This window comes from Poecile atricapillus, chromosome W (assembly GCF_030490865.1).
Source record: "Poecile atricapillus isolate bPoeAtr1 chromosome W, bPoeAtr1.hap1, whole genome shotgun sequence".
NCBI lineage: Eukaryota > Metazoa > Chordata > Aves > Passeriformes > Paridae > Poecile > Poecile atricapillus.
The window spans coordinates 34736465-34763213 of NC_081288.1; the positions used below are offsets into that span (position 1 = coordinate 34736465).

General features: G+C 35.4%; 2 protein-coding genes across 3 annotated transcripts in view; one reads left to right on the top strand and one right to left on the bottom strand.

Annotated features, from left to right (window-relative positions):
• Positions 1 to 3720, bottom strand: part of LOC131592040 (protein O-mannosyl-transferase TMTC3) — a 30225-nt gene extending 26505 nt beyond the window's left edge. The window contains exons 1-2 of one of the 2 annotated variants that reach the window (XM_058863283.1): positions 3620 to 3678; positions 2977 to 3019 (exon numbers count right to left, since the gene is read on the bottom strand). The gene's annotated coding sequence lies outside the window, so the exon portion shown is untranslated. Of the gene's footprint in view, positions 1 to 2976; positions 3020 to 3619 lie in introns of both variants that reach the window. The other variant, XM_058863284.1, reaches the window with a different exon arrangement.
• Positions 3721 to 3893: 173 nt separating this feature from the next.
• Positions 3894 to 26749, top strand: part of LOC131591771 (centrosomal protein of 290 kDa-like) — a 50010-nt gene continuing 27154 nt past the window's right edge. The window contains exons 1-27 of the mRNA XM_058862814.1: positions 3894 to 4046; positions 6121 to 6177; positions 6727 to 6852; positions 6992 to 7069; positions 7409 to 7478; positions 7711 to 7757; positions 8053 to 8196; positions 8421 to 8474; positions 9143 to 9295; positions 9641 to 9823; positions 10163 to 10252; positions 10327 to 10449; positions 12214 to 12337; positions 12874 to 13046; positions 13461 to 13623; positions 14275 to 14375; positions 14468 to 14555; positions 15029 to 15141; positions 15924 to 16008; positions 17166 to 17308; positions 17497 to 17661; positions 18589 to 18738; positions 19745 to 19860; positions 21410 to 21512; positions 23203 to 23433; positions 24591 to 24764; positions 25931 to 26042. Coding sequence (XP_058718797.1) covers positions 6751 to 6852; positions 6992 to 7069; positions 7409 to 7478; positions 7711 to 7757; positions 8053 to 8196; positions 8421 to 8474; positions 9143 to 9295; positions 9641 to 9823; positions 10163 to 10252; positions 10327 to 10449; positions 12214 to 12337; positions 12874 to 13046; positions 13461 to 13623; positions 14275 to 14375; positions 14468 to 14555; positions 15029 to 15141; positions 15924 to 16008; positions 17166 to 17308; positions 17497 to 17661; positions 18589 to 18738; positions 19745 to 19860; positions 21410 to 21512; positions 23203 to 23433; positions 24591 to 24764; positions 25931 to 26042 — 3085 coding nt within the window. The 5' untranslated portion in view covers positions 3894 to 4046; positions 6121 to 6177; positions 6727 to 6750. The remainder of the gene's footprint in view (positions 4047 to 6120; positions 6178 to 6726; positions 6853 to 6991; positions 7070 to 7408; positions 7479 to 7710; positions 7758 to 8052; positions 8197 to 8420; positions 8475 to 9142; positions 9296 to 9640; positions 9824 to 10162; positions 10253 to 10326; positions 10450 to 12213; positions 12338 to 12873; positions 13047 to 13460; positions 13624 to 14274; positions 14376 to 14467; positions 14556 to 15028; positions 15142 to 15923; positions 16009 to 17165; positions 17309 to 17496; positions 17662 to 18588; positions 18739 to 19744; positions 19861 to 21409; positions 21513 to 23202; positions 23434 to 24590; positions 24765 to 25930; positions 26043 to 26749) is intronic.

The following is a 26749-nucleotide window of genomic DNA, read 5'->3' on the forward strand; positions in this document are numbered from 1 at the left end:
CCCACAAAAGTGAAAAAATGCATTGACAAAAAACGAAGAGCCAAAGCACTTTTAAAAGTTTAGAAAACAAAATATTTCTCAACCATTGCTACTAAATGCATGACACTACAGACAGTTTAGCACACTACATGCTTCAAGATGCAGTAGTCTGCATAAGAAAACCTGTCAAAAAATGCATAGTAATGTTCTAAGAGTATTCTCATCTGGGAAATTTGGGACTGCACAAGCTGTTTTCTGTCCATTAAAATTTAGAAAAAATTGTCAAGTGTGTATCTTGGCAAGAATACAGTTGCAATCCTGAAAACATGCAGAAGCTATTTAGCACTCCATAATTAGCTATCTGCCACCTTAGATTAAAAGACCCTTGCAGGAACAAATATGTTTTTGTCCATTAGACGCATGTGACTATCAAACTTTATAAACTTAAACATACATTTAAATATTTTTCTTCTATGAGTACTGGTACTTTCATGGATCGAAAGGCATTAATAACAACATGTTATGCCAATTTACTGAGACATAATCAGGCAATACTGGATATTTATTTACTCTAGAGACAAACTTTATTAATCACTAAAGGTTCTAAACTGTTTAGAACATTATGTACAGTTCACACAGAAAACCTTCAAATTAACAAAGGTGGAAGAAAATTAAGAGCTGTTAAAACCACTCCAAGGCTTATTTTTATTTTTAAACAGGTGACCAATTAGTTAATGTAAGAGCTGGTAGCTGAACTGATGCATATCAGCAGAGATATATACAAACCAGTAGCACAGCCACTTAAAAATAGCATTTTAATTCAGCTTCTGAGGCTCTGCTAATGTCCTAATTTGTATTGCCTACGTGCTAACCTTTGTTTATTTTTATTTTGAGTTAAACTGAACATTCTTTCTGCTGATTTACAAGTGTTTACGGACAGAGAGATCCTCATTTTGTTTCTGTTTTGCCTTTCTAACAAAACCTTAAACTTTATCTACTCTTAAAAATACCACTCCAAGGTTTAATTCCAATATGAAACAACTTAGATGCACAGCTGAGATTTAAATGACTGGGCTTGAATCTGATCTAGAAGGCAAGAGGTATTTAGGAAGATGAGAGGACAAATAATACAAAATATGCTTGGATTCCCCTTTCATCTTGCTGAGATTCTAAAACAGGATAAATATAACAAGAGAAGTTTAATTGTGAAAACCTTCTTCTGCAAGGTTTTCACTACCAGATCAAGAGGCATGGGACTACTACGAAATACTCTTCACTACACAGGAAGTTAATGGCCTCCAGCCTTCTCTTCAGGCGGTTCTGAAGGATTAACTAGAAGAACACAGGCAGTTCTGATACAAAGTTAAAACACACGTTGCAGGCCAGATGAAAGATCTCCCAACCAAAAAGAACTTGCTGGCAACCAAGCAGTTCAACTAACACTTGGGACATTCTACGTCACTCTGGTACAAACAAGGACCAAAATGTAATGCAGTTTAAAATGGATGAGATGAAGACACTGTTTTAGCTGGTGGTTTAGCTTCAATTTGTTAAATGCAACTGGTACAAGCCAGTTGAAATACAAACCACACAGGTCTAGCTTGCACTTTGTAACTTAAAAAGTCAGTAACAGAATCTCGCATTTAAATGTCAAACCTTTAGGGCTTTTTGCTACATTGAAACAGTAACAAAGCAATCTTGTTCTATTTAGAGTAACTACATAAAATATCTTTGGTGGCTTCACTGATGGAAAAACAGTGTCTCTAAAATAACACTTAATACCACTCAGTGTTCCAGAAACACAACAGCAGAAACTGCATGCTTACTCCAAAGAATAAATGAACAAAAGCTACATGTGAGGTATAAGCTGAAAATACAGCCCTCAGACTCTGCTACTCCATCTGTACTTAGCATGCTGGGTCTGTATACGATTTCTTGTATACTTTAAATAACATTCCATTAGGCTTTCCACAGTGCAGTTTTTCTATTAGGTCTTTGCAAGGGCACACTGTTATCAAAGCTGTGATTTAACATGGATGCCTAACTCTTCTATCAGAGTAGGTCAAACCATCCACTATGGAGCTGAAATAATTTCTTGGCTCCAGAACGGCAAGTATCTATTCCCACAAAAAGATGATTCACTTACACAAATTTCATCATGTGAGGTGATGAAAAACACAAGAAAAACCAATTTACTCGGTCCAAGCCATACTGTATTTTAAATGTTTCCTCATTGTGTGTGTGGTTAATACTTCATTTTACTTTTTTTTCATTTTTGGAGTTTCCATGTCCACCTTAAATCTAAATACCTTTTACTTCTGCACCAATGGTCTTTACTAGCTGTACTACACAATTACAAACCAGATATGGTTTCACTACCAGTAAATGTAATAAAGTGTTCTCTGCTGATTCTGCAACAGAACACTCAAAAATGCTGATGCATATTAAATAGCTATACTCGCATTAACAGCTTGCTAAGATGATGAAGATGATTTAAAAAGAAAGCTCCTATACAGAAGCATTCTAGCATCAATTGATTATTTTCTCTACCACAGAAGGATTCATTTCCTGAAGGCTTAGTTTGTGGCTAAGGTGCCATTATTTTCTGCGACAGCTCCTACACCTACAAAAGTTCCTGCTACTAAGAAATAATTTTCTTACACTTAACCATAATTAATTTTATTTTTAGTAACATTACCCATTCATTAAATATAACCCAGTCTCCTTCCCTTTCCTAACTACACCAAATATCTTTTGCTTTTTGCACCCAATATCGAACTATAATTAACTAACCCCTAGCTGAGATAAAGAAGTCTTTGAAATTGTGTTGTGACTGGAACAAGTTGCATAACTATAAGGAGCACAGGGCATCTTGCATTTTGTCAGTCTTCATTAAATATCAACACTGATCAAGTGACAGCAAAAAAATCGAAAACAATTATTAATCAAAAAAAGGACAGACGTAGAAAGATAGCGTTATAATCACCTTTCTCTTACCATTAAAAACAAAACAAAACAAATCCATTTCAGCTCTCCACAGCTGTTGAATAAATAAATACAAGGAGATAAACACACCTGGAAGGGTTACTAGTTTTCTTTTTTTTATTTGAATAGATATCTTCACACCCATTTAACTAAAACACAGGATCCCAAACTTTCTCGGCCATCAAATCACTGCCAAAACTCAGACTTGCTGGCCAGTAGTACCCAATGGATTCGACTACTACTCGAAATCACTAGGTGTGATTTTCCCCGTGCCTTCTGGCCCCCACTATTCCCTACCGACCCCCAAAGCACACTCGTATCCGGGCAGTCCCGCAGCTCTCCCGCCGGCCGGGCAGGAACCAGCACGCTGCCTGCAGCCCTAGGGCGAGGCAGGTACGGTAAGGGAAGGCCGGGCGGCGGAGGCGGCCGAACCAGGGCGCGGTCCCGTACACCGCTCAAGCGGCGTAGTCAGAGGCCGAGGCCGCACCGCAGCCCGGCAGGCGCGGAGAGCTCACCGATGCGGCACGGCAGGCACAGACAGCGGACCGAAACTACCGTGGGCAGCAGCTACACCGGACCCACTCCTCCCTCCTTCCCTCACCCCCGGCAAGGCCCGTCGCGGGGTCGCGGCCGCAGCGCGCCGTGCCCGCCCTACCTGAGGCTGGGACAAACACCGGGGCCACAGCCCCGCCACCGGAGCCGCCACCCACCGCGCGCTCCGCCGCCGCCGCCGCACACGGCGCAAGCGCACCGCCCCGCTCACCGCCCTGTAGAGGGTGTCGGGAAGGAGGTGGGCGGTGCGGCCGGCTCAGAGGCATGCCGGGAGCTGTAGTCCTGAGGAGTCCGCTCGGTGGCGGGGGTGGGGCTCGGGGCCGTTACCCCGGCGCAAGCGGCGCGCCCGGGCGGTATCGCGCCCTACCTTCCTGGCTGCCCCTCGGGACTGGAAGAGCCCTCTTGGAACCGTGGGGCTTGTCTGTGGGTGCCGCGGGAGCGCTGACTTTCCCTGCGTCCATGAGTCTCCGGGTCCGCGGGAGTGTCTGATGGCGTCGCCTGGCAGCGGCCACCGTCATCCTCCGGGAGCGGTGAGGCCACGGGGCGGGAGGTGCTCGGACAAGGAGATCAAAAGCTGCCCCCGGCTGGAGCGGCCCGCGCTCCCCCGGGAGCGGCCGGGCTGGCGGCGGCGGCGGGGCCGCTCCGCTCCTGCGGGCCGGCCGCGGGTCCCGGGCAGGCGCCCCCGGGCGCGGGCTGAGGCTGGGCAAGGAGGTCCCGCTGTGTCCGCTCTCGGCTGCTGCCTCTGCTGCGCCTCGTTGGGAAGGCGGCTGCAAAATAAGGCAATTTTTTAATTCCAGAAGAGCTGGAATGAAACGGTGACAAAATTGTCTCAGCAGTATCGTGGAGGGATCCTGTGCTGTCACCACTGTATCCTGTGGCTGGGATATGCCAAACAGGAGAGAATGGGAACCCTGCAGAGATCCTCTCTTGGTTGGGTCTTGGTCTTATAATTAAGATCTTGTGCTTCGCAGAGCTACTCTGGGTAAATGCAATTTGAAAAACAAAACTATCTCAATCTGAATTACCGCATATAAACAAATGGAGTTAGCAGAGCACATCTACCGTATGACTGTGGTGCTTCCTGATGCTAAGTCTCCCTCGAGTGCACGATTCTGTGCTGCCCATTTTACACACCTTGGTGGGGAAAGAACTGCTCTTCCTCGTGGTGCTTGATCTCGCTGTGATGGGAAGGTATCACCATGTGAGCTTGGCTGCCCTGCGTGGCTTCCTGTAGTCAGACCAGGGCATTGGTAATACTTGAATATACCCTCCAGACTTCCTTTTCTACCTAAATCTGCTGGACTTTTCAACATCTGGCTGTTTTAAGTATGTTTGATTCCCTGAGTAAGTCCAGAAAATCTTGTGGAAAGTAATACCAAATACCCATCTATTGCGCACATTTTGTAGACCCATGAGCTCAGCATCTCACTACATGGATCATCTGTTTACTAAAACTACAGGTTTTAGTTGGGGACAATGGATGAAAAAAATGATGAAAAACTCTTCAATTAAATAAATTCTCTCACAGGATGTGTATACTGTGGGACATACACTGTGCACAGGTTGTGCCCCCTTCCCCCTCTACCTTACTATAGCTAGTCTCCCGGTAAGTTTGATTCAGTTGTTTATGTACAGATACCTCTCCTTTTGGATAAAATTTTAGGACTGATATTTTCTTAGGACATTATTTTGTAAGTTAAGGGAAAAAGGTATACCAGAGATGGAAGGTAGGAAAGGATTGACAGTAATAAGTTTGTGTATTTGCTTTCAGAACAGTTTTGAATGTTGAGCATTTAAAAGTCCTAAGTTCTATATCTCATTGTTTAAGAAAAAATGAAAATGTTTAAGGACTCTGATCCTTAGACAAATGTGTTGCTGAAATCAAGTAGTATTCAATTAACTGAATAAGTCAAAGTGCCAGTATTCTCCTTATATTATCCTTTGCCATTACAACAAAACAGAAAAGCAATAATGTATATAAGGTATCATCCTTGTGAAGTCATGGGTTGAATATAATGCATGTTTTCTGTTTAGCAAACATTGAAGAAATATAGTAAATATAGGGGATCTTTCAAGTTGTTCACATATTCAGAAATGATGAAGGTCATTTTTATCCTCCCTTAAGCATACAACTGTATTTCTGAGTCAGATAGCTCTTCTTTCAGAATGCTTATGCATATTAGTTTTGGAAAGTAATACCAGTTTCAGCCTTTTATTAAGGAAGGAGTTTTCAGTTGTTGAGTTTTTAAACTGCTGAATGAGGAACAGGATGTGTGATGGATCAGATCTCAAAATACTGTGATCAGCATAAAGCATTGCTGAAGTTATTAATTTAGCTTGATTTTTTTTTCTATAAAATACATACCCTTGCTGTGTCATTAGTTTTTTGAATAATACTTCATTACTATTTTAGTTAGCTTTATTTATTTATTAATTTTTCCTAACCATTTGTGCTATGTTCATAATTTAGGGCAATAAGTAGATTAAAAACATTCTGTTCAAAACTTGGCAGAATTTACCTTTTGAAATATTGATTGGAAAGTCTAGAGACAGCTCCAAAGAATAGAATAATCAAAGATTTCAAATCCCTTCTGCCTTTTTCAGGTACTGCATTGACTTATAGGAGTGTGAGAAATCACTGTGGCCCACAGCAACCAGTAGGTAAGCAGCAGAAGAAAATTTTCCACCACTTTCTGATGGGATTTTTCTCAGTTTCTAAGTTGATTAATGTCCTTTGTCAATTCAAATATTCTGATCAAAAAGAAACGATGTTTAATACAATGAATGTCAAGAAGTCAGTGCTCACAGTATCAAACTAAAGAAAGTGTTTGTTGTGTTTTAAATGTTAAATGATTTTTGTGTTTGTTCATTGTTCGTTTGTTCATTGGCTTATTTATGTCTTCCCCATTAAGAGATGGAGAAGAAGAAGAGGATATTGAAGTTAAAATACAGATTTCATGTGTGTCCTGATCTTCACTGATAGTTTTAAGAACTCATTGAGTATGCATGATGTAATTTTAACATAAAGAAAAAATGGTTTTATTATAGCCTCCTAGTCTGCAATAGATCAAAATGTGAACAGAATGTTAATCAGTGTAACAGTTATTAGAATCATCTGGTTGTTCAGTGGCCAGCCTCCATTAAATCATTGACTTAAAATTGGTTTGCACTGCTAATACCTGATAGCTGTTATTTTAATCTTCGTTCCAGGAAAAAAAAAGTCATACCTGCAATATGGCACCCATTTTAGATTGGAAGAAGCTCATGAAAGTTGATCCAGATACTCTGCCTCGTCAAGAGGAACTAGCTGACAGATTGCTGGATATCATGTTCAAGGTGCTTGAGAAAAAGAGAGCATGGGGAGTTTTATTATATCTTCTTCCCTAAACTCTCTCTGGTCCTTCACATACATGAAAGATGTATTTTGTGGATTTCATTGATATTAGTGTAAAACAACTTTTGTCTCTTTCGTTAGGTTGATGGGAAAGACTTAAAAAATGAAACTCCAGAAAAAATGATACACCTTTTTAAAATTACTCAATCACTACTGAAGGTTTGTATTAAGGCTTACTTTCTTCAGTTCTGCAGATGCATTTGTTTTTTGGTTTTTTTGGCTGAAATGGAAGCATAATTATTCTTTTTTCCCCCATTCCTGAAAATACTGCTTACTCCTAAGGTAATTTATATGCTAAATGTGTGCTTGCACCAGAGTACCTTCTTGTGTAGCTGTTGGAATTTAGTAGTGGAAAGTGAATTGGAATAACATAGTTATATAGATGGAAAATGCAAATACATTTCCCCAAATAAATGTTTTAAACATGATGTCTATGGAACAATCTTTTAATTTATAGTAGTAGTAAATATTTCTTCTTTGCTATGCTTCTTTTCTCAGATGAAAACTCAAGAGGTAGAACTGGCACTAGAAGAAGTTGAAAAAGCGGGGGAAGAGCAAGCCAAATGTGGTAAGCAAGCTTTTTTATGTTGTTCCTAAATGATTTGTTAAATGTGTTTTTTAGGTTTTTGTTCTTGCTGCTTTGTGGCTTTTTTAAAGTTTAGAGAACTGGACAAAATGCCAACTGCTCTGAAGTCAACTGCTTTGATGAAACCAAATATTTAAAGTCTTAGGTTAACCATTGTTGTTTTACATGTCTTTTACCTTATTGGGTAATTCACTACGTCTATTCTATTTAACAGAAAATAATTTTAAAACCAAGCTGATGAAACTTCAAAATGAATTAGAGGTATGTTTTAAAATTTTGTTAGTGTGTAAAGTGCTCTGGTGGGGTCTTCTAATTATTTTATTTTAGACTAGTATTTAGTCTTTTAAAGTGATGAAATAGCCCTACATTTTAGCAAATGCTTTTTATTGTTTTTTGAATATGCACCAGTCTTGGATGAATAATTACTTGCTTTTTTTATATACTTGAAAAATCCCATTTATTTTAGTCTTAGTATCTGCTTTGTTTTTTTTTTTTTTTTAGTTTTTTCTACTTTGAATATCTACTATATTTATAATGTTATTTTTATGTTCATAAGATGGCACAAAAATCTGCTGGTGGTCGTGATACTCGTTTTTTGCGTGATGAGATCCGCCAACTGGAAAAACAATTGGAGCAAAAAGAGAGACAGTTAACAGAAACAGAAAGAGAGTTGGAAAAGGAGAAGAAAGTGAATGAACAGGTAAGAGGGGCTTGAGCTTGACATCTCTAGAAGCTGTTCTGTCAAATATTTTGAAAAGTTGATGTTCTGAAAAAAAAATCTGAATCTGAAATTAAAAAAATTAAAAATTAAAAAAAAAAAAGAAACCACTGATGAAATAGGATTGCTCTGCAGTTGTTTTCTTTTTTGGTTTCTGGAGTTCTTTGTGGTGTCAGTGATGCATATAAATGTTTTCTGTCTTGTAGCTTGCTCTTCGAATTGAAGATGCTGAAAATGAAAACATCAGATTCAGGAGAGAGGTTAGCAAAAATTATTGCTGATTTATTATATTTTCAACTTTTTTTATAAATGCATTACTATATTTCTGTATTTACAATATTTGGTATGATGTTTAATTTTGGATTATTTCCTATTTACTAGTGCAAAGTCAATATGTAGTACATCTGCTCTGATAAAATGTAGTTAATTGAGGTTATGAAGTCTTTATATTTCAATTTGAATAGTCCTACTATGCATTAGCTTGGCCTGGGTTTTTGGTTTTGAATTTTTACTATTTTTCTTAAATATTGCCAAGTAGATTTGTTTAATTATTGTTCTGGGGTAAAACCTTGATAATCATTTGTTAAAATACCCTTCTATATATATGTGTATGTATGTATATACATGCAGAGGTATAATGAAAGTTATTTTATTTTGTCTCTATATTGATTAATATTTAGTCTTCCAAAAGCAAAGCTAATTTCTAATATTTTTCATGCTTTGTTCTCTTGGTCTTGTTTCCTCCTTTTTAATATGAAGAAAAAGCACATAAAGAAAAAGGTGAGGCTTCTAAGACTTTTAAAAGCAGACTGTAGGAATTTGGATGGGTTTTACATGTCTTAGCTCTTTGTGTTAGCTCGCTAGAAGTGCAACAACTTTGTCTTCAACTCTAAGAAGTGGATTTAAGTTTGGGTTGCTTTTTGTGCAGAATGAACAATTGCGTCAGGATGTGGTTGACTATCAGAGGCAAATAGATTCTCAAAAGGAAGCAATTCAATCACGAAGAGGAGAGGTTTCTGATTACACATCACAGCTGTCCAAAAGAAGCTCTGAGCTTGTCCAGTATTTGGATGAAATTCAGGTAAAAATCTATGCATTCTATTGAGTAGCTATGGGAGCTTTACTGACCGTAGTGTCTTTTATGACACTATGTCAATTTACAGATAAAGTCATGTGGAGTAAGAGAATTCATAGTATGGTAGGGTTCTGTCATACATACAGTCTGTGTCTATGAGTTTGGCAGGGGTAATGAAGTTGCTGAGAGGGAGAGAGATACGTCATATTTGCTGTTTGGATTTATTGAAATTGATAACCTAGAGGGGAAATACTCTATTCTGTGCTAATTTTGTGTAAGACTTTCAGGACTTTCTTATTCAGTTATTAAGATGGGCACTTTCTAAAATCACTGTTTTCTTTATTTTTGCAGAATTTAACTGAAGCTAATGAGAAGTTAGAGATTCAAAACCAAGAAATGAGGAAAAACCTTGAGGAATCAGTGCAAGAAATGGAGAAGATGACTGACGAATATAGCAAAATGAAACTGATTGTGCAACAGTCTGATATTATTATGGATGAGTTAAGAAAAGAGAAAGATCGGTACAAATTTCAAGTAAGAAATGACTCATAATTTAGTATAAATATTTTTTAGGTTTCTAATCATATTTTAGCTTAAGTTAAAGCTTTCTATCTATGCAGTTAAAACCACACACTCCTCTAAAGTAATGGTTTTAAAAAATAGTGTGATCTTTGAATGTGGTACAGATTTTAAAATTTGACTGTCGATCACAAAAAGTTTTTGTATAGAATGATAGTCATGCACAGTTCTCAGAAGTCATTCCCTTGCTGTTGTAATACTAATCTGTTAAATATTATGTACTTGATATAGTGTGTTTGTACATAGGCCCAAACCTTTTTAGTAATGTGATGTTCATTCAAATGGCATGTCTAGGTTCAGGATCTTTCAGACCAGCTGAAAGCAAAGAATGAGGAAGATGATCCACTCATGGCAGCTGTAAATGCAAAAGTTGAAGAATGGAAGGTATTTTTTAGTGCCTTTAAAATCCTTTCTAGGAATTATTCAAGTGTTCTGATGGTATTTTATCTTCTTTTCAGAAAATCTTAGCTTCAAAAGATGATGAACTCCTAGAGTATCAGCAAATGTTACTTACCATGGAAGAGAAAATGAAAATGGTCCAACTTGATGTAGACAGAAACAGTATACTGTCCCTTCAGCAGGTACAGTTCTTGTGAGACATTGCACACATTGAAATCACCATGAATTAAATATCCTATTGACCAAATATAAATTTATTCTTTCGTAGCTTGCAAATATGAAATACTTAATTTTGAGAATTATAAGGCAGGTCGATTCATTACATTGCAAAGTTAGTTTAATAGACAATGTACAAAGGAAACTTCTCTGTATGTATGACCTGAACTCTTGGTAGCTGCTCTGTTATTTCCATATCTTTTCTAACTATTATGTAGTGTTTCTAAAATATAGTTTAGCTTCTGTCCACTAAGTTTGTTAAGGAACAGTCTTACCTAGTACTTAATTTTCTGTGTTCTTTTGTCTCACCTGGTTAACTCTGTGGTTCATTGTATGATAGAGCTAGCTGAATTTGCATATCTCTCATATTCATGCAAAATAACATAGTTCTGCATGGTTTTGAATGTCTCCACTTTCTTAAAAAACATAACCTCCTCCTTGTCTCCCCAAAATAACGTGATCCATTAGGAATCCTGAAATAGTCTGTATGGAGAGCATACTCTCTGATTCTAGGATGATTTCCTGCCTTGCTTCAAGTTTTTTAAGTAAATATGTAATGACATTTATGTCACATTTTGGTCATATATAGTTATATGATCAGATATAGTTATACAGTCTTCCAAACCTAGTAGTACAGATAGCTTCTCAAGAGAAAAACACCCTAAAGTACAAATCAGCCTTAGCTATCAGAAGAGGAAAGCAGCTGAAAGTATCTTTGATAAGCAGTTTTTTGGTTTCAGCTGATTAGATGGCTGTAGAGGTTGCTTTTTTGGGGAGTTGTGGGAGTGAGGGGACATTATTAGCGTGACATTAGCACTGAAATGTTTTGTGGAAATAAGCATACATTTTAAGCAATAAATCAAGTTACTGCTGAGGTTTTTACTCAAAATGAACTGAGCTTGCTATCCTTCAATGTATGTTTATATTCTAAAGGGTTATATCTAGGTTTTTACTGGTTTGCTAAGCTCTGTACTTTCAGGTTTCAAATGTGGTTATATTTGTAAGAAAGCCTGAAAGTTGTTTTTCAAAACATTGAGATTTTTACATTATTATTATTATTTTACATTTTATTATTATTAATGCCTGTATCTTTTTTTAAGTCTCTTTTTTATCTTTTACCACTTTTTTATTCATCACAGAAAAAAATTACGCAAAGCTTTCTATGTTGTTTCCAAAGTTCATGTACAAGTACAGAAATAGGATAGTATACATAGAAGTCACTTTCAGTCTGTGTGTGCCTATGGAAGTATATGTATCCAAAACAAGATACAAATTTCTAGAAGTTAGATGGCTTGGTGAAAGACTGTCTGCAATTCACGTGTCATGTATGATGGACTGTTAGTCCTTGCAATCTTGAGCTTCTGTCTCGCATTTCCCAATGGTAATTGTTCATGAGGAAGCTGCAAGAAACCTGTATCATCTGATACTTTTCAACTAATACTGGCAAACTCTGAGAGTATTGTTTCCACTTAAAATCATTATACTAAAATGCTGCATATTTTTCTGTGCTTTATTTTTATTTTCTTTTTTATTTTTCCTGCTTTGCATTTATATACCGAACTTCTAGATAATATCTGAACTCTTTTTTGTAAGTATAGTATGTTTAATGTTCTATAAAATGTTTTGTATTAGCTACATGTAATTTCTTCACTTCCCATGTAGTATTCTGTATTGGTAGTTTGCCTGTCAGTAAAGAAGGATCTTTAATGGAGTTTCTTTTGTATGTATAGGGTGTGCAAGAGCGAGATGCTCAGATAAGATTGCTCACTGAGCAAGTTGAACAGTATACCAAAGAAATGGAGAAAAATGCTTTCATTATTGAGAAATTAAAAGATGATCTCCAAAAAGATGAAGGTAACGTGACTATTTTGTGTTAATGTCAAAATCAGGAAAATCAGAAACCACAAATTTAGTGTGCATTCTTTCTTTTTTTAGAAATACGGGGAAAAAAAAATTGCAGTATTTGAGTAATTTTAGTCTCTAATATTTTTTCTTAATTTTCTTTTATTAAGCATTCATGAAGAGTTCAAATTTATCCAATTACCTCAGTGGGTTTTATGGGTAATAAAACTACACCTGATCTGTAAAAGTTAGAGCATAACACATAAGATCTCAGCTCCATCAAGAATTGAAAAGGAGGAACTGCATGCAGTTCTAAATAAATTCTGATATCCCTTCTGTGCACTCAGTTATGATAAATATTTTTCGAAGGAAATGTTGGGGGGAAGAAAACCCAACCTCTTATATGTAGTGTCTTGTAATTTCCTAATTAAAAAGAGCAGGAAATTAAAATCTCCTTTATAATGTTTTCTGAAGTGTTTCTGTCTTGATTAATGGCAGATAGCAAGAATTCCTAGTTGAATTGGAAACATCAAGGTTTTTCTTTCCAGGTCACTCATCTCTTGCTCAGCAGAACCAAATTGGGGACATGCAAGAAAAGTTAAAAATGCTAGAAGAGAGAACTACAGAGGCTGAGAAATCAGCAGAATTGGCAGAAGCACATGCTAGAGAAAAAGACAAAGAGCTTGTTGAAACTTTGAAAAGAATGAGAGACTATGAGCTGGTAAGCAGTTTGTCAGAGTGGAGAGGGTATTAATCATATTTTTAGGAGAGTATTTTGTCCTCCCGTATTTAACTGTTCTAATTAAAAATTAAATAAATTATTTTGATGGCCTTCCCCTTCCTGCTTCCCTTCCCTGTTGAACAGTAATTGAATGCTCAATATATGATTCTTCAAAGGATCATGTAGTTTGAGGACTCACTTTTGAAATATCCAGGCCACTCTGTAGTCAAGGACAGATTTATAGCATCTGCTTTTTATTCAGTAACTTTTTTCACGAAGCATAATGCAGAAGAGTGACAGAGTTTGAAAACATTTTTTCATGTCTGTGTAATGATAAAAGAAAGATTCATGATCTATTTTAGTAAGTCTTCTATAGGTTGTTTTGTTCTTACTTCCTGTGTGGCATTTTTACAGGGAATATATGGTTTGGAAGAAGCTGTTGCTGAAATCAAAGATTTAAGAAAGCAAGTCAAAATACGAGAACATGAGATTGAGTCATTAATTAAGGAAGTCAATAAACTTGAACTTAAAATAAATGACTTCCTTGATGAAAATGAAGAGCTCAGAGAGCGCTTAGGTATGCTGTATCCAGTACATGTTCAATTATTTGTTGTGTAAAAATTGAAATAGGATACTATAGTTGAAATTTTTTACTATATCAAGTCATTGAAAATACTTTATATTATAAAGTATTCTGCTAGTATTTCCAAGTATTTTTTATTAATATGGACAAAATGCATGAATGAACTTGTCTTACAGGTTCCTTTGACTGAAAAAAGTAGGAGAATAGGTTCTCTACTCTTTTTTTGGTTTTGATTCCTCTTTGATTACACACTGTCTAATAAGCTTCATAATGGGCTGTTTGGAAACCACAGCATCCTGAAGTTGTAATGCTAGATGAAACACACAGAGAAAACTTCAGATAGGCTTATTTTTAAATAGAAGAATTTAAACATATATAAAGTTAATTTTAAGTGCCACTTTATTGCATTTTGGGTTTTGAGTAATTAAGGTAAAAGTAAGCTTTCTTTTGCTCTTAATATATGGAGTATAAGATGTGTGTTTATGTTACATAGATAGTTATATAGAGATAGTTGAATCATATTCAACTATCAACAAAGTTTTTTTTTTTACTCTACTTCTCTAGATATGTTCTTACACACATTAACTGTATTAACTAACATTAATGTTCCTCCTTAAAGAATAACTGTGATATACTTCCTTTTAGGTCTTGAGCCAAAGACAATGATTGATTTAAATGAATTCAGAAACAGCAAAGCACTGAAGCAGCAGCAATATAGAGCAGAAAACCAGATTCTTTTGCAAGAGGTAAGTGATAAAGCCTATTTTTGTGTAAGAGCTACATAATAAAAATGCATTTGAACAAAATGGAAATCTGATCTGTGAGTAATAACATGCAGATTGAAAGACTAGAAGAGGAAAGAATTGAACTGAAAAAACACATTCGTAAGTTGGCTCAGGAGAAAGGAGGAAGAATTGCAACAATAGGTAGGATGTTTTAATATACATTATTCTTTAAAAAACTTTCTGTTTATACATAAGCATAGACATTCTGTTTACAGTTAATATAGCTATGTTATAGTTAATAATTTGTTTAAATTAAAAGGTTAAATGCATTTTCATAAATCACACTCTGTAGGAAGAGGTGAGTGATTTTGGATTTCCTGATCTTACAGCCCAGTATCTTCTTGAGTTGTTATGACCTGTACTGTATCACCGAGCCTTCTGTCATTGCCTTGCAATAGGTGCAGAATGATCTCCCCAAAGTTTCCAGTAAATCTATTTAATTCATGGTTTGAAATTCTTAAAATTTCTATTCCATGCCACTCAGGGTACCATAATTCTCCGATGGAAAGGTAGAAAAGTAGAACTCAGATATAATAAATGGGGTGTATTCTTTTGGTTGGAGACCAGTTACAATTTCCTGATAGTTTATTACTTGTACATCTACTTGCACTTAGGATTGGACCCTGATAATATGCAGATGACTGACAGCTTTACTGAAGAAAAGGGAAAGAATACCAGGAAGTTGGATTTCTTGAGCAGATATAACATTGCTGAAGTAGAAGCAAAGGTAGGTTCATAAAGCAAATTTATGAACATTTCTTGTATTTCTCTTTCATAAATTAAAACCACCTGTTTTGTAAATATTTGTTAAAATACTTATCTAGGAGCTTTTTTTAACTGATTTTTAAAAAAATCCCAAAATGAATATTAGGTAATATTTTTTAGAAGTTAATATTTTATATTTTTGTAAATATATCCTGGCAACTCATATAATCTGGAATACAGAAATACACTTACAGATAGAATAGCACTAGCTGAAATTCTGAAGACAGAGAAAATTCTGTAAAAAGTAGAGAAAAGAGTACAGCTGAAGAGAGAAAGGCTGTGGGAAATCTACTTAAAAAAACCTCTGGCATACATGAGAATTCAGATTACTTGGGAAAAAACAAAAATACTTTTTTGGTTCATTTTGATTCTAAGCCTATGTGATAGAGTGGCAACTAGTTAAACACAAGTGTAATTTCGAGATTCTTGGTGTTTTCATACCACTAGAGCTACAGCTTACAAAGCCTTACAGACTTCTAGTTTGTACCAGACCACTGTTCCAGCTGCTGCATGACCCAAGAGTACATATTTCTCAATGGACAGTGTTATATGGGATATACCTGATGTAACTATTCCAGTGAATCCATTTCTGTTCCTATTTAGGCAAGAAATCAGTATGTGGACAGGGAATTTTTCGTGAATGCGTATTTCAAATTTGAAAAAGTCTTGGTCTAAAATATCAAACTGCTAAAATTAGGTTCTGCATATTTTTTTGTCTAGAAAAAACTTTGTCTTTTTCTTTAGAATGAATATCTTGCAACTGAATTACGTGAGAGAGAGAGAGATTTGGAGAAGAACAGGACTGTAATAGCCAAATTTCAATCTAAATGTAAGTTGCAACCTGTTTTAAAACTAGGGAATATTATCAGATACCTGTAGATAGTTTGCTTATTTAGTTGTTCTGTTTCTATAATTGTGATCATAAATAACTTGACTTGTAAAAAAAATCTTGTGTATATCTTTGTGTATATGAGTAAATATACATCATAGTGTTACCAAACCAGTGAATGTACATGAAGCATAGTTTATTCACTAAAAACATTGCAACATTATCTCTCATGTTTTTCCTTCTTGATTCAGACACAGTAAAGGCTTTAAGTGTGTGAGTAATCCCACTTGTAACAATTATACAACTTGTGTAATTGTCGGGCTTTTCTGGCTCAAAGGAAGTGTTGGGGAGTTAGAGCCACTTGCTGCTTGCATATGTATCTATCTTAACTGAAGTGCACTGCTTGAAAACTCAGAAATAAATATAATTTTAATTTCTTCGGACAAGAAGCTTAATTTTTTTCCCGCCAGAGAATGACACTTCTTAAAATTCTTTTTGAATTGTCAAAAGAGACTTGAAACCACTTCAAACTTGAAACTACTCAAGTTTTTGCAGTTCACTCCTGGCTGTTCAGGATGATTAGCCATATTGTTTAAATGCAGAGAATGTCCTGATAGGTTTGTTGCCTTTTTTTTTTTTTTTTTTTTTTTTAGTTTTCAGACTTCTCGGTTTGTGCTGGAAATTGGAATTTCTTTGAGAAGCTACAGGTAGTAGGAGTCTTGAGAGTCCTTGACAGCCACATAATTTAATTGCTTCTTTTTTCTCATTCTGCAGAAGGAATTTAGGCAATTCCTAAATACTTCATTGTTACACCCAGTCATTTCCATCACAGCCATGTTTCTGAACTGGTAAAAGTCAGACAGGCTACTAAAGAAATTTAAAGTGAGGTAAACATTGAAGACTGGAAGGTTCAGTGAAGTCAATTGTGTTCCCATGAAACATTTAATTATCTTTTCTTGATATTTCATCAGAAAAATACACTTCCCAGATATTCCTAGTAGCTCTTGATTTTAATTTCATAATTGATTATGCCTATGTGTGTATAATATGAACATTCTTTTAATTTATCAAATCAACAGTTATCATGATGAAATGTCCTAGGAAACCTTAAATCATTTTTCCAGTGCTTTTTAACAGACTTACAACTTTTATTACAGTAAAAGAGTTATCAGAAGAGAATAAACAACTTCAACAAGGAATGAAAGAAATATTGCAAGCCATCAAGGAAATGCAGAATGATTCTAGCATGAAGGGAGGAGAAACAGCCTTAATAATCCCTAGTCTGGATCGCTTAGTTCATGTAAGCTTGCTTTCTAAATTATTATTTAGCTTTACAGGATTTACAGGGTTAAAATGTCATGCTTTTTGCTAATTTCATGTAGTCTAAACTTGAGGGCTCAAATTTACTCTAAAAAAAAATTAAACTTAAGATTAATTAAAGTTTTCTACACTTTTTATTTGTTATGTTAATTAACTGTACTGCATTAGGCAATGGAGTCAAAGAATTCAGACGGGATCTTTGATGCTAGTGTGCACTTGAAAGCCCAGGTTGACCAGCTTACAGGACGAAATGAAGAATTGAGACAGGAGCTAAAAGAGACTCAGAAGGAGGCAACAAGTTTGTCTAATCAGCTGGCAAGTGCCAATGAAAAGGTATATAATTTATTTTATATAATTTATTTCCTACTTCAAAAGCAGCTGTACTGGTAATTTAGAACAATCCACACGAACCAAAAGACATTGAATTTAGCTTATGTGAATAGTGTCATTGTACAAATCTCACTGAAATTTATGTAATGGAACTACTCATTTGTTCTTTTTAACTTCAGATCTTATTCTTCTTGATGTTGCTTAATCCTTGCAATATTCCATCATGTTAAACACCAAGCATGCCTATCTTCTGGGGAGAACTGTGTCCAAAAAACTCACAGATCTTTCTCATAAAAAAAGCCAGGAGTCTTACATTTTGTATTTATAAATATGTAACAGAAATTAAGTGTTTGAAATTATGAGTCCTGTATCTTGTTTTAAGTTGTAAAATATATTCTGTGGAACGGTTCTTCCAGGGAAGGAATGAGGAATGAAATATTATCTTATAAGAAGCCAAGTTTAAATTTACCTTTTATGACAGCTTTGGGGATGCAAAAAGATTTGCCAGAAACTAATCGTCTAAAATAATGTTTTACATACTGTTAGAGAAACCAGAGAGCTTTTGAATTAAATGAAAAGGCAAACATTTGTCTAGAAAAACCTGTCTAATAACCACTGCAATAATTCTTTCCAAAACTTAATCTTACTAGAGTAGGAATGCACTGGGTTTTAAAACTGTGATGATATGTGTAGTTGCCTTGATTGCTGGGGTAATTTGATAAATTTGGATGAATTTATTATGCATGTATTGATTTATGAAATCATAGCATTTTTAAAAGGTAATTTTAAGGAGTATTAGAATGTTTTAGACTATAAGGGAAAATTAATTAGGTTATTAATAAGGAGTGATGTAGCAATATATTTTTCATTATTTTTTTAATCTAATAGCAAGAGCTACTTCATTATGATAGTTTTGTGTCTTGTCTTTAGATTGAACAAATGAAAAATGAAATTTGCTTACTACATCAGTCAGAAGGTGCCAATATTGTCTTCCAAACAGTGAATCTTCCAGAAGGAATGGCTCCTTCAAGTGTTAATACAATTAATTCTCTGAATGAGTATTTAATACATCTTACACAGGTAACTAATACATTCCTTGAAATAAAGAATATTTGTAACATGTATCTAATTCCTCTAAAATCCAGTAGTATGCCATGTATGGACATGAGAGATCTCTCCAAAATTATTTTGGTGTTCTAACATCTACTAAACTCTGGGTTATTCTGTAATTTAAAGCTGTAAGTATTTTGCTTTGCTGTAAGCCTGAAAGGTAATAGCTAAATAAGTTTTGGACAGTAATTCAGATTTTTTTGTTTTAAATCTGAGTTTTGATCTAAATATTTGCCCACTCTTCCTTCTACTTCCACAGTTGCACTCTTTCTATGAGAAATTCTCTCTTACTGCTGTCTGGATTCCACACTTCAGTCTGCATGTGCAAATCCTACTTGAACAGTTTTTTCCTATAGAGCCAAGGTCTCTAATAATTTACTATATTAATTTTCATTCCATTATTTGTCAAAAATACATAAAAAATTGTAAATACAGGCATAAATGCATTGAAACAGATCCCAGTGATTCCCATGGGAAGCATAGCCAACAGGCATATAGTAATGAAGAACTATTTGAGAATTGGAGTAAAAAAAGTTACCTTTTTCTTCTTGATGGTATTTTTCTGTCTTTGATAATTTTTTTTCATTTTTTCATCAGAGAATATTTTCTCAACTCTGTATGCTTATAAAGCAGAAGAGTATTTGAGAAAATGAGAAGAAAATGACACTTGCCAGTTAAACATTCAGTTAGTATTCTTTGTGGGCTAGCTACAGGTCATAGTGTTTTGAACTTTGAGGACTGTAACTGCCATACAATTGTTTTCTATTTCACACTAATTAATGTGATGCTTAAGCTCATTGGATTTTTTTCATCTCTTGCTTCTAAAGAAAATGCATATTTCATATTTGTAGTTCACACAATTCATGGCAGAAGCATCTATCATGAAAACACAAAGTATTTTTGATTGAATTGCTAGATTCATGTTTGAAAGCTACATTAATAATTTCTATGTTTTTATTTGGAAAACAATAATTAGGAACTGGAGAACAAAGAAAAGTTACTTAAACAATTAGAAGATGCAGTAGAGGACTACAAGCGAAAATTTGCAGTAATTCGTCATCAACAAGGCTTGCTGTATAAAGAATATCAAAGGTATTGCTCTCTTTTCTGAGTTATAAAGGTTTAATTATCTAAATATTTAACAGTCTTGAGACAAGATTTTCTGCTGTGTTGAAGTAGATCTTTGGTTAATGTCATAAGTGCCGCCATGTTTGGATATGGACTCCATACATTTTCTTTAAAAGTAAAGATCCAGAAAACTACAAAACCATCTTCTGCTGCATTCTTCTCATGTTGCATATTTTATCATGAGGATTTCATTGTGCTTTCTGCATCTGGTATCTTGCATTTTACTACAACCTGGTATGATGGACTCTTTAGCCTCCTTTTCTTTTGCTTTCAAGTATGGGTTCTAATAGGTTTTTGGGAGTGGAGGGGAGGGAAAAAAGCAAACTGCTGTCCAAATACAGTTGTAGATCTCTAAAAATTTGAGATCATCGGGATTTTGTGGTTGGTTTTCTTTTGGACTCCTAGTTCTTTTATATGCTTCAGTCAACCTTAATGCTATAAAATTATTTGTATGGTCAAAAAAATTTAAAAAGTGTTTTCATCTGTTGGGAGGATAAATATGGAGATTTATATATTTCAATTAACGGACTGTTAGTTGAATACTCTCTGGATTGGAATGAACACTCACCTGGATGGTTTCTGGACTAAGGGTTTAACTTTTCAGAAACTTCTGTTTGTTCTTCAAGATTCCCAGACAATGTTGTCTCTTTTTTTTAGGCATTAAAGAGACAGCTTTTTATTACAGATGGCCGTAATATACTGTAATATACTCATTTACTACTAGGTGAGATATCTCCAATGTCAGGAGTAAAATGATGATTCAAGGCTCCTTCTCTAAACCTGGTACAGATTGAAGTTACAGGAGGAGATTCTTTGACTTGGCATGCTATTAAAAGTCACTTTCAAATAATTTACTTTAGTTCTCCTCCGTTTTACTCCATTATTTAAGAAACTTAGATACCTCTTTGAAGTGAAAATACCCCTTCTAAAGTGCCCTTGATGAAGCATTTTTTAAACTACCCTAAACTATGCCATATAGTATATAGGAACTTCCTTACTAGATATATATGAAAGATCATAGTTTGGTTTTTTTTCCCAAATAAATAAAAATGGATACAGGAGAGTAGTTTGAGCCAAAGTGAAGCTGAATAAGCTGAATCTTTTTATGTTTTGGGTGTGCTTTTCACTGAAATAACAAAACAAGGGTGGAAAGTTATGTTCTTTAAGCATCTGAAATAAAAAGAAATGTAATAGGAGGAAAGAATTGCATGCACCTTGGGGTGCAGGCAAAAAAAGTAGGAAAGTAAGGCATATATATATATCTGCTTTATAATATACATTTGAAGAACAAATAAGACACTGAAGAATTATTTTCATAATTTAACCAGCTGTAGTCTAAACAGAGGATATTGTTTTTCAGTAATCCATCTACAATTTTTCATGTACTTTTCAAATTATATTACTGCCAAAAGTAAGTACCTTGATTTGCAATATTTCAGAATTGCTGTTGAAGTTAGTTTTAAAAATCATCAGGTCTTTCATTATAATAAATGAAAATTTGTTACTGTTTTAGTCAAAAGGAAAGCTGGCAAAAAGAATCAGAAAATATTAAAGAGGAAATGAAAAAACTAGAAGAGCAAAAAGAACAGGATGCCACAAAAATAAAGGCATATTCTGTAAGTAATTTTGTTACTTTCATTTTTGAAAAAGATTTTAGGACACAGAACAGCGGTTTTAATACACTACTCTAGTTTGTTGGATAGGGATAATGTGTACACACACCTCTTGTGCATGCCATGGTGCTGCGTATGCATGGGGGTGCTCCAATATTGTGTGTGCCTGTTGGCCTTCCTGAAGTCTGCTAGTCCATGCACTGGGGACAAACAACCCCAAGAGGTCACATCACACACCTGAGGTGTGGGTCACTAGTTGTTGCACTTAGTACCTCCAGATCATTATCTTGAGTGCTGAGGTGTGGTGTCCAGCAGGCAAGAATCACTCACAGATGCGCAGAAGATGCAGGGACAGTGGAGAAGCTTCTGAAGCTGAACTAGGTTATGAGTGCTGCATTATAACCCTTTCTGCCCCTGCTGTTAGAAGTTTTTGTGCTTTTTTTATACCAGTTTTCAAGCTGACAACTTCTTTATTTGAAGTCTCTAATTCTATGGTTACTATTCAGTCTGGTTAATGGTGATCTTTCTCTTTAAGATTATCAGTTTTGAGCAAATGCCTTCTAAGTCAGTCTTTGGTATTCTGTTCACACACACTGTTTACACTCACACTGCTCTCTGGACAGCAGTTGTTACCCAGGCTGTTTGACTGGGAGGGGGTGCATGCAAACAAGCCCTTGGAAAATACATTAATTTACCCTAAGAATTAAGGTTATTACTTTCAGTTGCATCTTATTATATATAACTGCTAATGTATATGAATCAGTATTTCAGAAAAACAGGAAATAGAATTCATCTTTCTAGTTTGGTTTACTTCCACCAAGTTTGAATTCAATATTGCATTAAGAAAACTGAAAAGTGTTGGTAGTATTTAGAAGTTCCTGGAATTGATGCAGGTGTCTAATCACAGACATAGTGCAATTTTAAATGGCTATGGTTGTCTTTGGGCAGCAGACTTTGCAAAATTTAGCCAAAGGCATGGCAGCCATGTGTCCTTTTAGAGAAGCAGACACAGGGCAAGGATAGCACAGGGTGTTGAAAGTAACTAGATGTTTAGACAGCTGAGTTCTAGCAACTCCAGTTTCTACTACCTGTCTCCTTGGCAAGCTGGTGTGTGTGATGGCAAAGCTAAAGCTCACATGACTTCTGTGACCTGAGTTGCCGTAGTTTGCTCTCGCCACCACTGCGCCTCCTGGGATTTACACATACATGCAAACCTGAGTGTGCACACATCCACATAAATGTTACTGTGGAAGGGATCCTGTGCTTACTTTACAAGTAGGGGTTTGGGTCTTCAAAGTAGGACGTTATTAGGGTTTGTTTGGAATTCCATTTTGTTTAGAAAATTGTTCCAGTGCCTTTTTTTTATTCTAGTATAAATGGGAAGAATGATGGCAGTGAGTGCAGAGAACCACTCTTGTTCTAAATTTTGGAAGTGTCAGCATTAATTAAAATTCCAATTAGTCGGTCAAATGTACTTAGCTCCTGGTTTTGAAGATCGATCTTTTTCTTAGATTATGTTATGTTTGAACATATGTTGAGTGTGTGTTTATATTTGATTAGCAAAAAGAAATTATTTCAGACAAATTAATGGAATTTTTCCACCTACATTAAAAAATATACAAGAAATCTTGTGTATGTAGTTGTGCTTTACCATATTTTTGTACAAGGGTCTTGTTAAAAAAATGTTTTACAGAATTTACTGGATGCACTTCAGATGGATCCTGATGAAACAAAGAAAATACTTGCAGAAAATAATAGAAAAATAACTGTTTTACGAGTTAATGAAAAATCACTAACAAGGCAGTGCACCACTTTACTTGAAATGGAACGGCACCTCAGAAAAGAAAATGAGAAACTAAAGGGTGAAATAACACATATGGAAACTGCAGTTACAGGGAAGATTGGAAACTTGCAACGATTCAAGGTAAAGTTTATAGTAGTAATAGCACACATTTTTATTTTTGCAGTTTGGAAAGAAACGCCCTTTGTTTTTAAATGGAGTTATTAATAGTTTCTTGAATGCATTTCCCAAAAGCTTGCTAATTGCTGTTATAAATCTTATAAATGTATTTTTATATTTATATATATAAATATTTATAAATATATAAATAGTCCTTGTATTTATATAAGTACTGTGACCTGGACAAGCTGGAGAAATGGGTCTGTGGGAATCTCATGAGGTTATACAAGACCAAGTGCAAGATGCTGCACCTGGGTCAGGGCAGCCCCTGGTACCAATCCAGGCTGGGGGATGAACAGATGGAGAGCAGCCCTGGGAGAAGGACTTGGGGTGCAGGTGGGTGAGAAGCTGGACACGAGCCATGGGCACTCACAGCCCAGAACACTAAACATGTCCTGGCTGCATCCAAAGCACTGTGACTGCTATGAGGAAAGGCTGAGAGAACTGGGGTCACTCAGACTAGAAATGAGAAAACCTCTGGGGTGACCTAAATCTGCCCCTCCAGTATTTGGAGGGAGCCTACAAGAAACAGAGAGACTTTTGACAAGAGTATGTGGTGACAGGACAAAGGGGGACTGGCTTCAAACCAAAAAAGAGTAGATTTAGACTAGATTTTAGGAAGAAAATCTTAGCTATGAGGGTTGTGAGGCACTGGCAAAGGTTTCCCAGAGAAATTGGATGCCCTATCCCTGGAAGCATTCAAGGCCAGGTTGGATGGGGGTCTGAGCAACCTGGTCAAGTGAAAGGTGTTCCTGCCTATGGCAGTGGTTTGGAACTAGATGATCTTCAAGGTGCCCTTCCAACCCAAACCATTCTATGATTCTACGATCATCATAAGAAACCAAATCTTACCTTTTGGTCTTGCAGGTTGCTAGGGCCTGCATCAATTTTATATGTTTTGACAGTGCCTTGAGAGGTGACTATTGATAAAATTACCCAGAGAGTTGGAATATCAGAGTTTGGTCAATGTTTATTGCAGGTGATTTTTAAAGATGAACAGTAATTTAGAAAAAGAAACTAATATCTAAAGCACTATATTAAGTATTCTTTTTATGTGGAGTAATTTTATATTTAAATTTCTAGCTGACTTTAGTAACCTATTGTGCTGATTATTTTCATAGGAAATGGCTTGCTTTAAGATTGCAGCTCTGCAAAAAGTGCTGGACAGTAGTGTGCCATTGTCTGAGCTAGAAGTGGCCAATAAGCAGTACAATGCATTAACTGCTAAATACAGGGAGATGTTACAAAAAGATAATTTGCTTGTGCAAAGGACAACAAACATGGAACACATGGAGGTAATATCTGTGTTATGTTTTAACCCTAAGGGAGAAAATGGGCAGACAGAAAACCATTTCATTTCAGTTCTTTGGTTTTTTGTTTATTTGTTCTTTAAACTAAGCTTTGGATATGTTCTCTCAGCGATTATTTTTAGTTCTTTGATTACTAAAACAAGGCTGGCAGAAGGAATATTTACTATCATCCTCAGTTTTGGAGGTCATAAAGAAAGTAGAATGAATGTAAACACTTTCAAAGCTTTCTTTCAAAGTATATGCTCTTACTAATTCCTAGCTTTCACAGGAACAAAATGTTTCAAAAAGAGCAAAGCTTTGGAATTTTACTTCCATAAAAGAAGCCAAAGATGGTTGATAATGTGCTTGCAAAATATTGTAGGCACTGCAAATATTTAACTCTTCCTGTGAACTTTTATTCCGAAGTAAAAGGGAGTTTCTTATCAAGAAGTGTGAAGTTAGCTTCAAAGATATGTTACTACCTCCCACTTTTCATGGCGGGTAAAGAATGAAGGACTTCTATGTCTATTGTATGGAATTTTGAGCGTATGAAAACTTGCATTGCCTGTTTCAGCAACTTCATAGAGCTAGAGAATAATTTATCAACTAAAAACATGTTCAGAAAACTAAAAATTGAAAATAATATGAAGTATTCAATTTGGTTTTTGTTTAATGTGTAAAATTGTATTTGCTGTTTGGAGGAGTGAAGGAACATTTACAAAAGTAGTATTTGGTATCATACTGAACCCCTAAAAGAACGAAAAGAAATGTCTGATCTGTCTCAAATAGGTATTTATGTGCAAAATGAAGTATTCTTTGTGGGATGAAGTAATCATCCAGAAGGATTTCTTTCCACTGTCAATGAGGTGCTTAGTATGACAAACAAGTGTTTTCTCATCTAATTCTAGATGTTGTCTGAATCACAGTCACTGGTAATAAATATTCACTGCATTATTAGCTGTGACAGTAAGATACAGTGGATAAAGACTGACATTTTTACACTTATAAAACATACGCACTTTACAAATATGTACTCTTCTGTTGCCATATATGTAGGTTGTGGGTCACACACAGGTAAAGTCTGTTAATCTGAAAGATTTTGTAGATACTAAACATGAATTCTGCTACAATTAAATAGTTTGCTGTTACATTGCAACTTTTCTGTCATATAGCGTGAGAATGAATCCTTGAAAGCACAGATAAATTCATTGAATAAGGAACTGGAGATCACGAAAGAAAAACTTCACACTGTAGAAGAAGCTTGGGAACAGATGACTAAACTGGGCAAGTATGAAAGTTATATTGCAACATTAAACACCAAATGGTATATCCTGTATTAAAGTATTACTGTAAAATATTTTAAAATTGATGTGTCTGAAAATAAAATTTAAAAAAAAAATTAACCATATCTATTTAATGTCCTTCAGTAATGATCTGCATTTTTGTGTGAATTTTTTTGTTTGTATGTTTTATTTGACTAAAACCAAATTTGGTATTTTTCTCTTGAAACTCCTCTGCTTTGACTTTCTTGGGTTACTGGGTCAAGGGTTTAAAAGCTTTAATGCAACATCACCTGAATTTTTTTTCTTACTATGTTCTAACTTGACTATTAGTAATAATGTTTCAGAGGTTGTCAAGAATGTGATTTCTTTTTTGCTGGTTTCATGCCTTGTAACAAAGTATTCTTTCTTAACAGCTGGGGTTTCTCTGTATAGATTTCATTGCCATTATTGGGGAAAAGCTCGTTTATCCAGTTTCTTTTACAGATTTTAAATTAAATTTCCTTTAGATTTGCCAGCTGTATTAAGCATAAGGTGAAAGGCTACATTGAAAGTAGTTTTCAGTCTCAATAACCATGGTTGCAGATACATGCATTCATAATTGATAGCAGTATTTTATTCAAATTACATACTTTTCATACATGTAGTAAGACAAGATAACCATACCTCCAGCTTAAAAAAAATAGCACAGATTTTGTGATAAAGTTTACT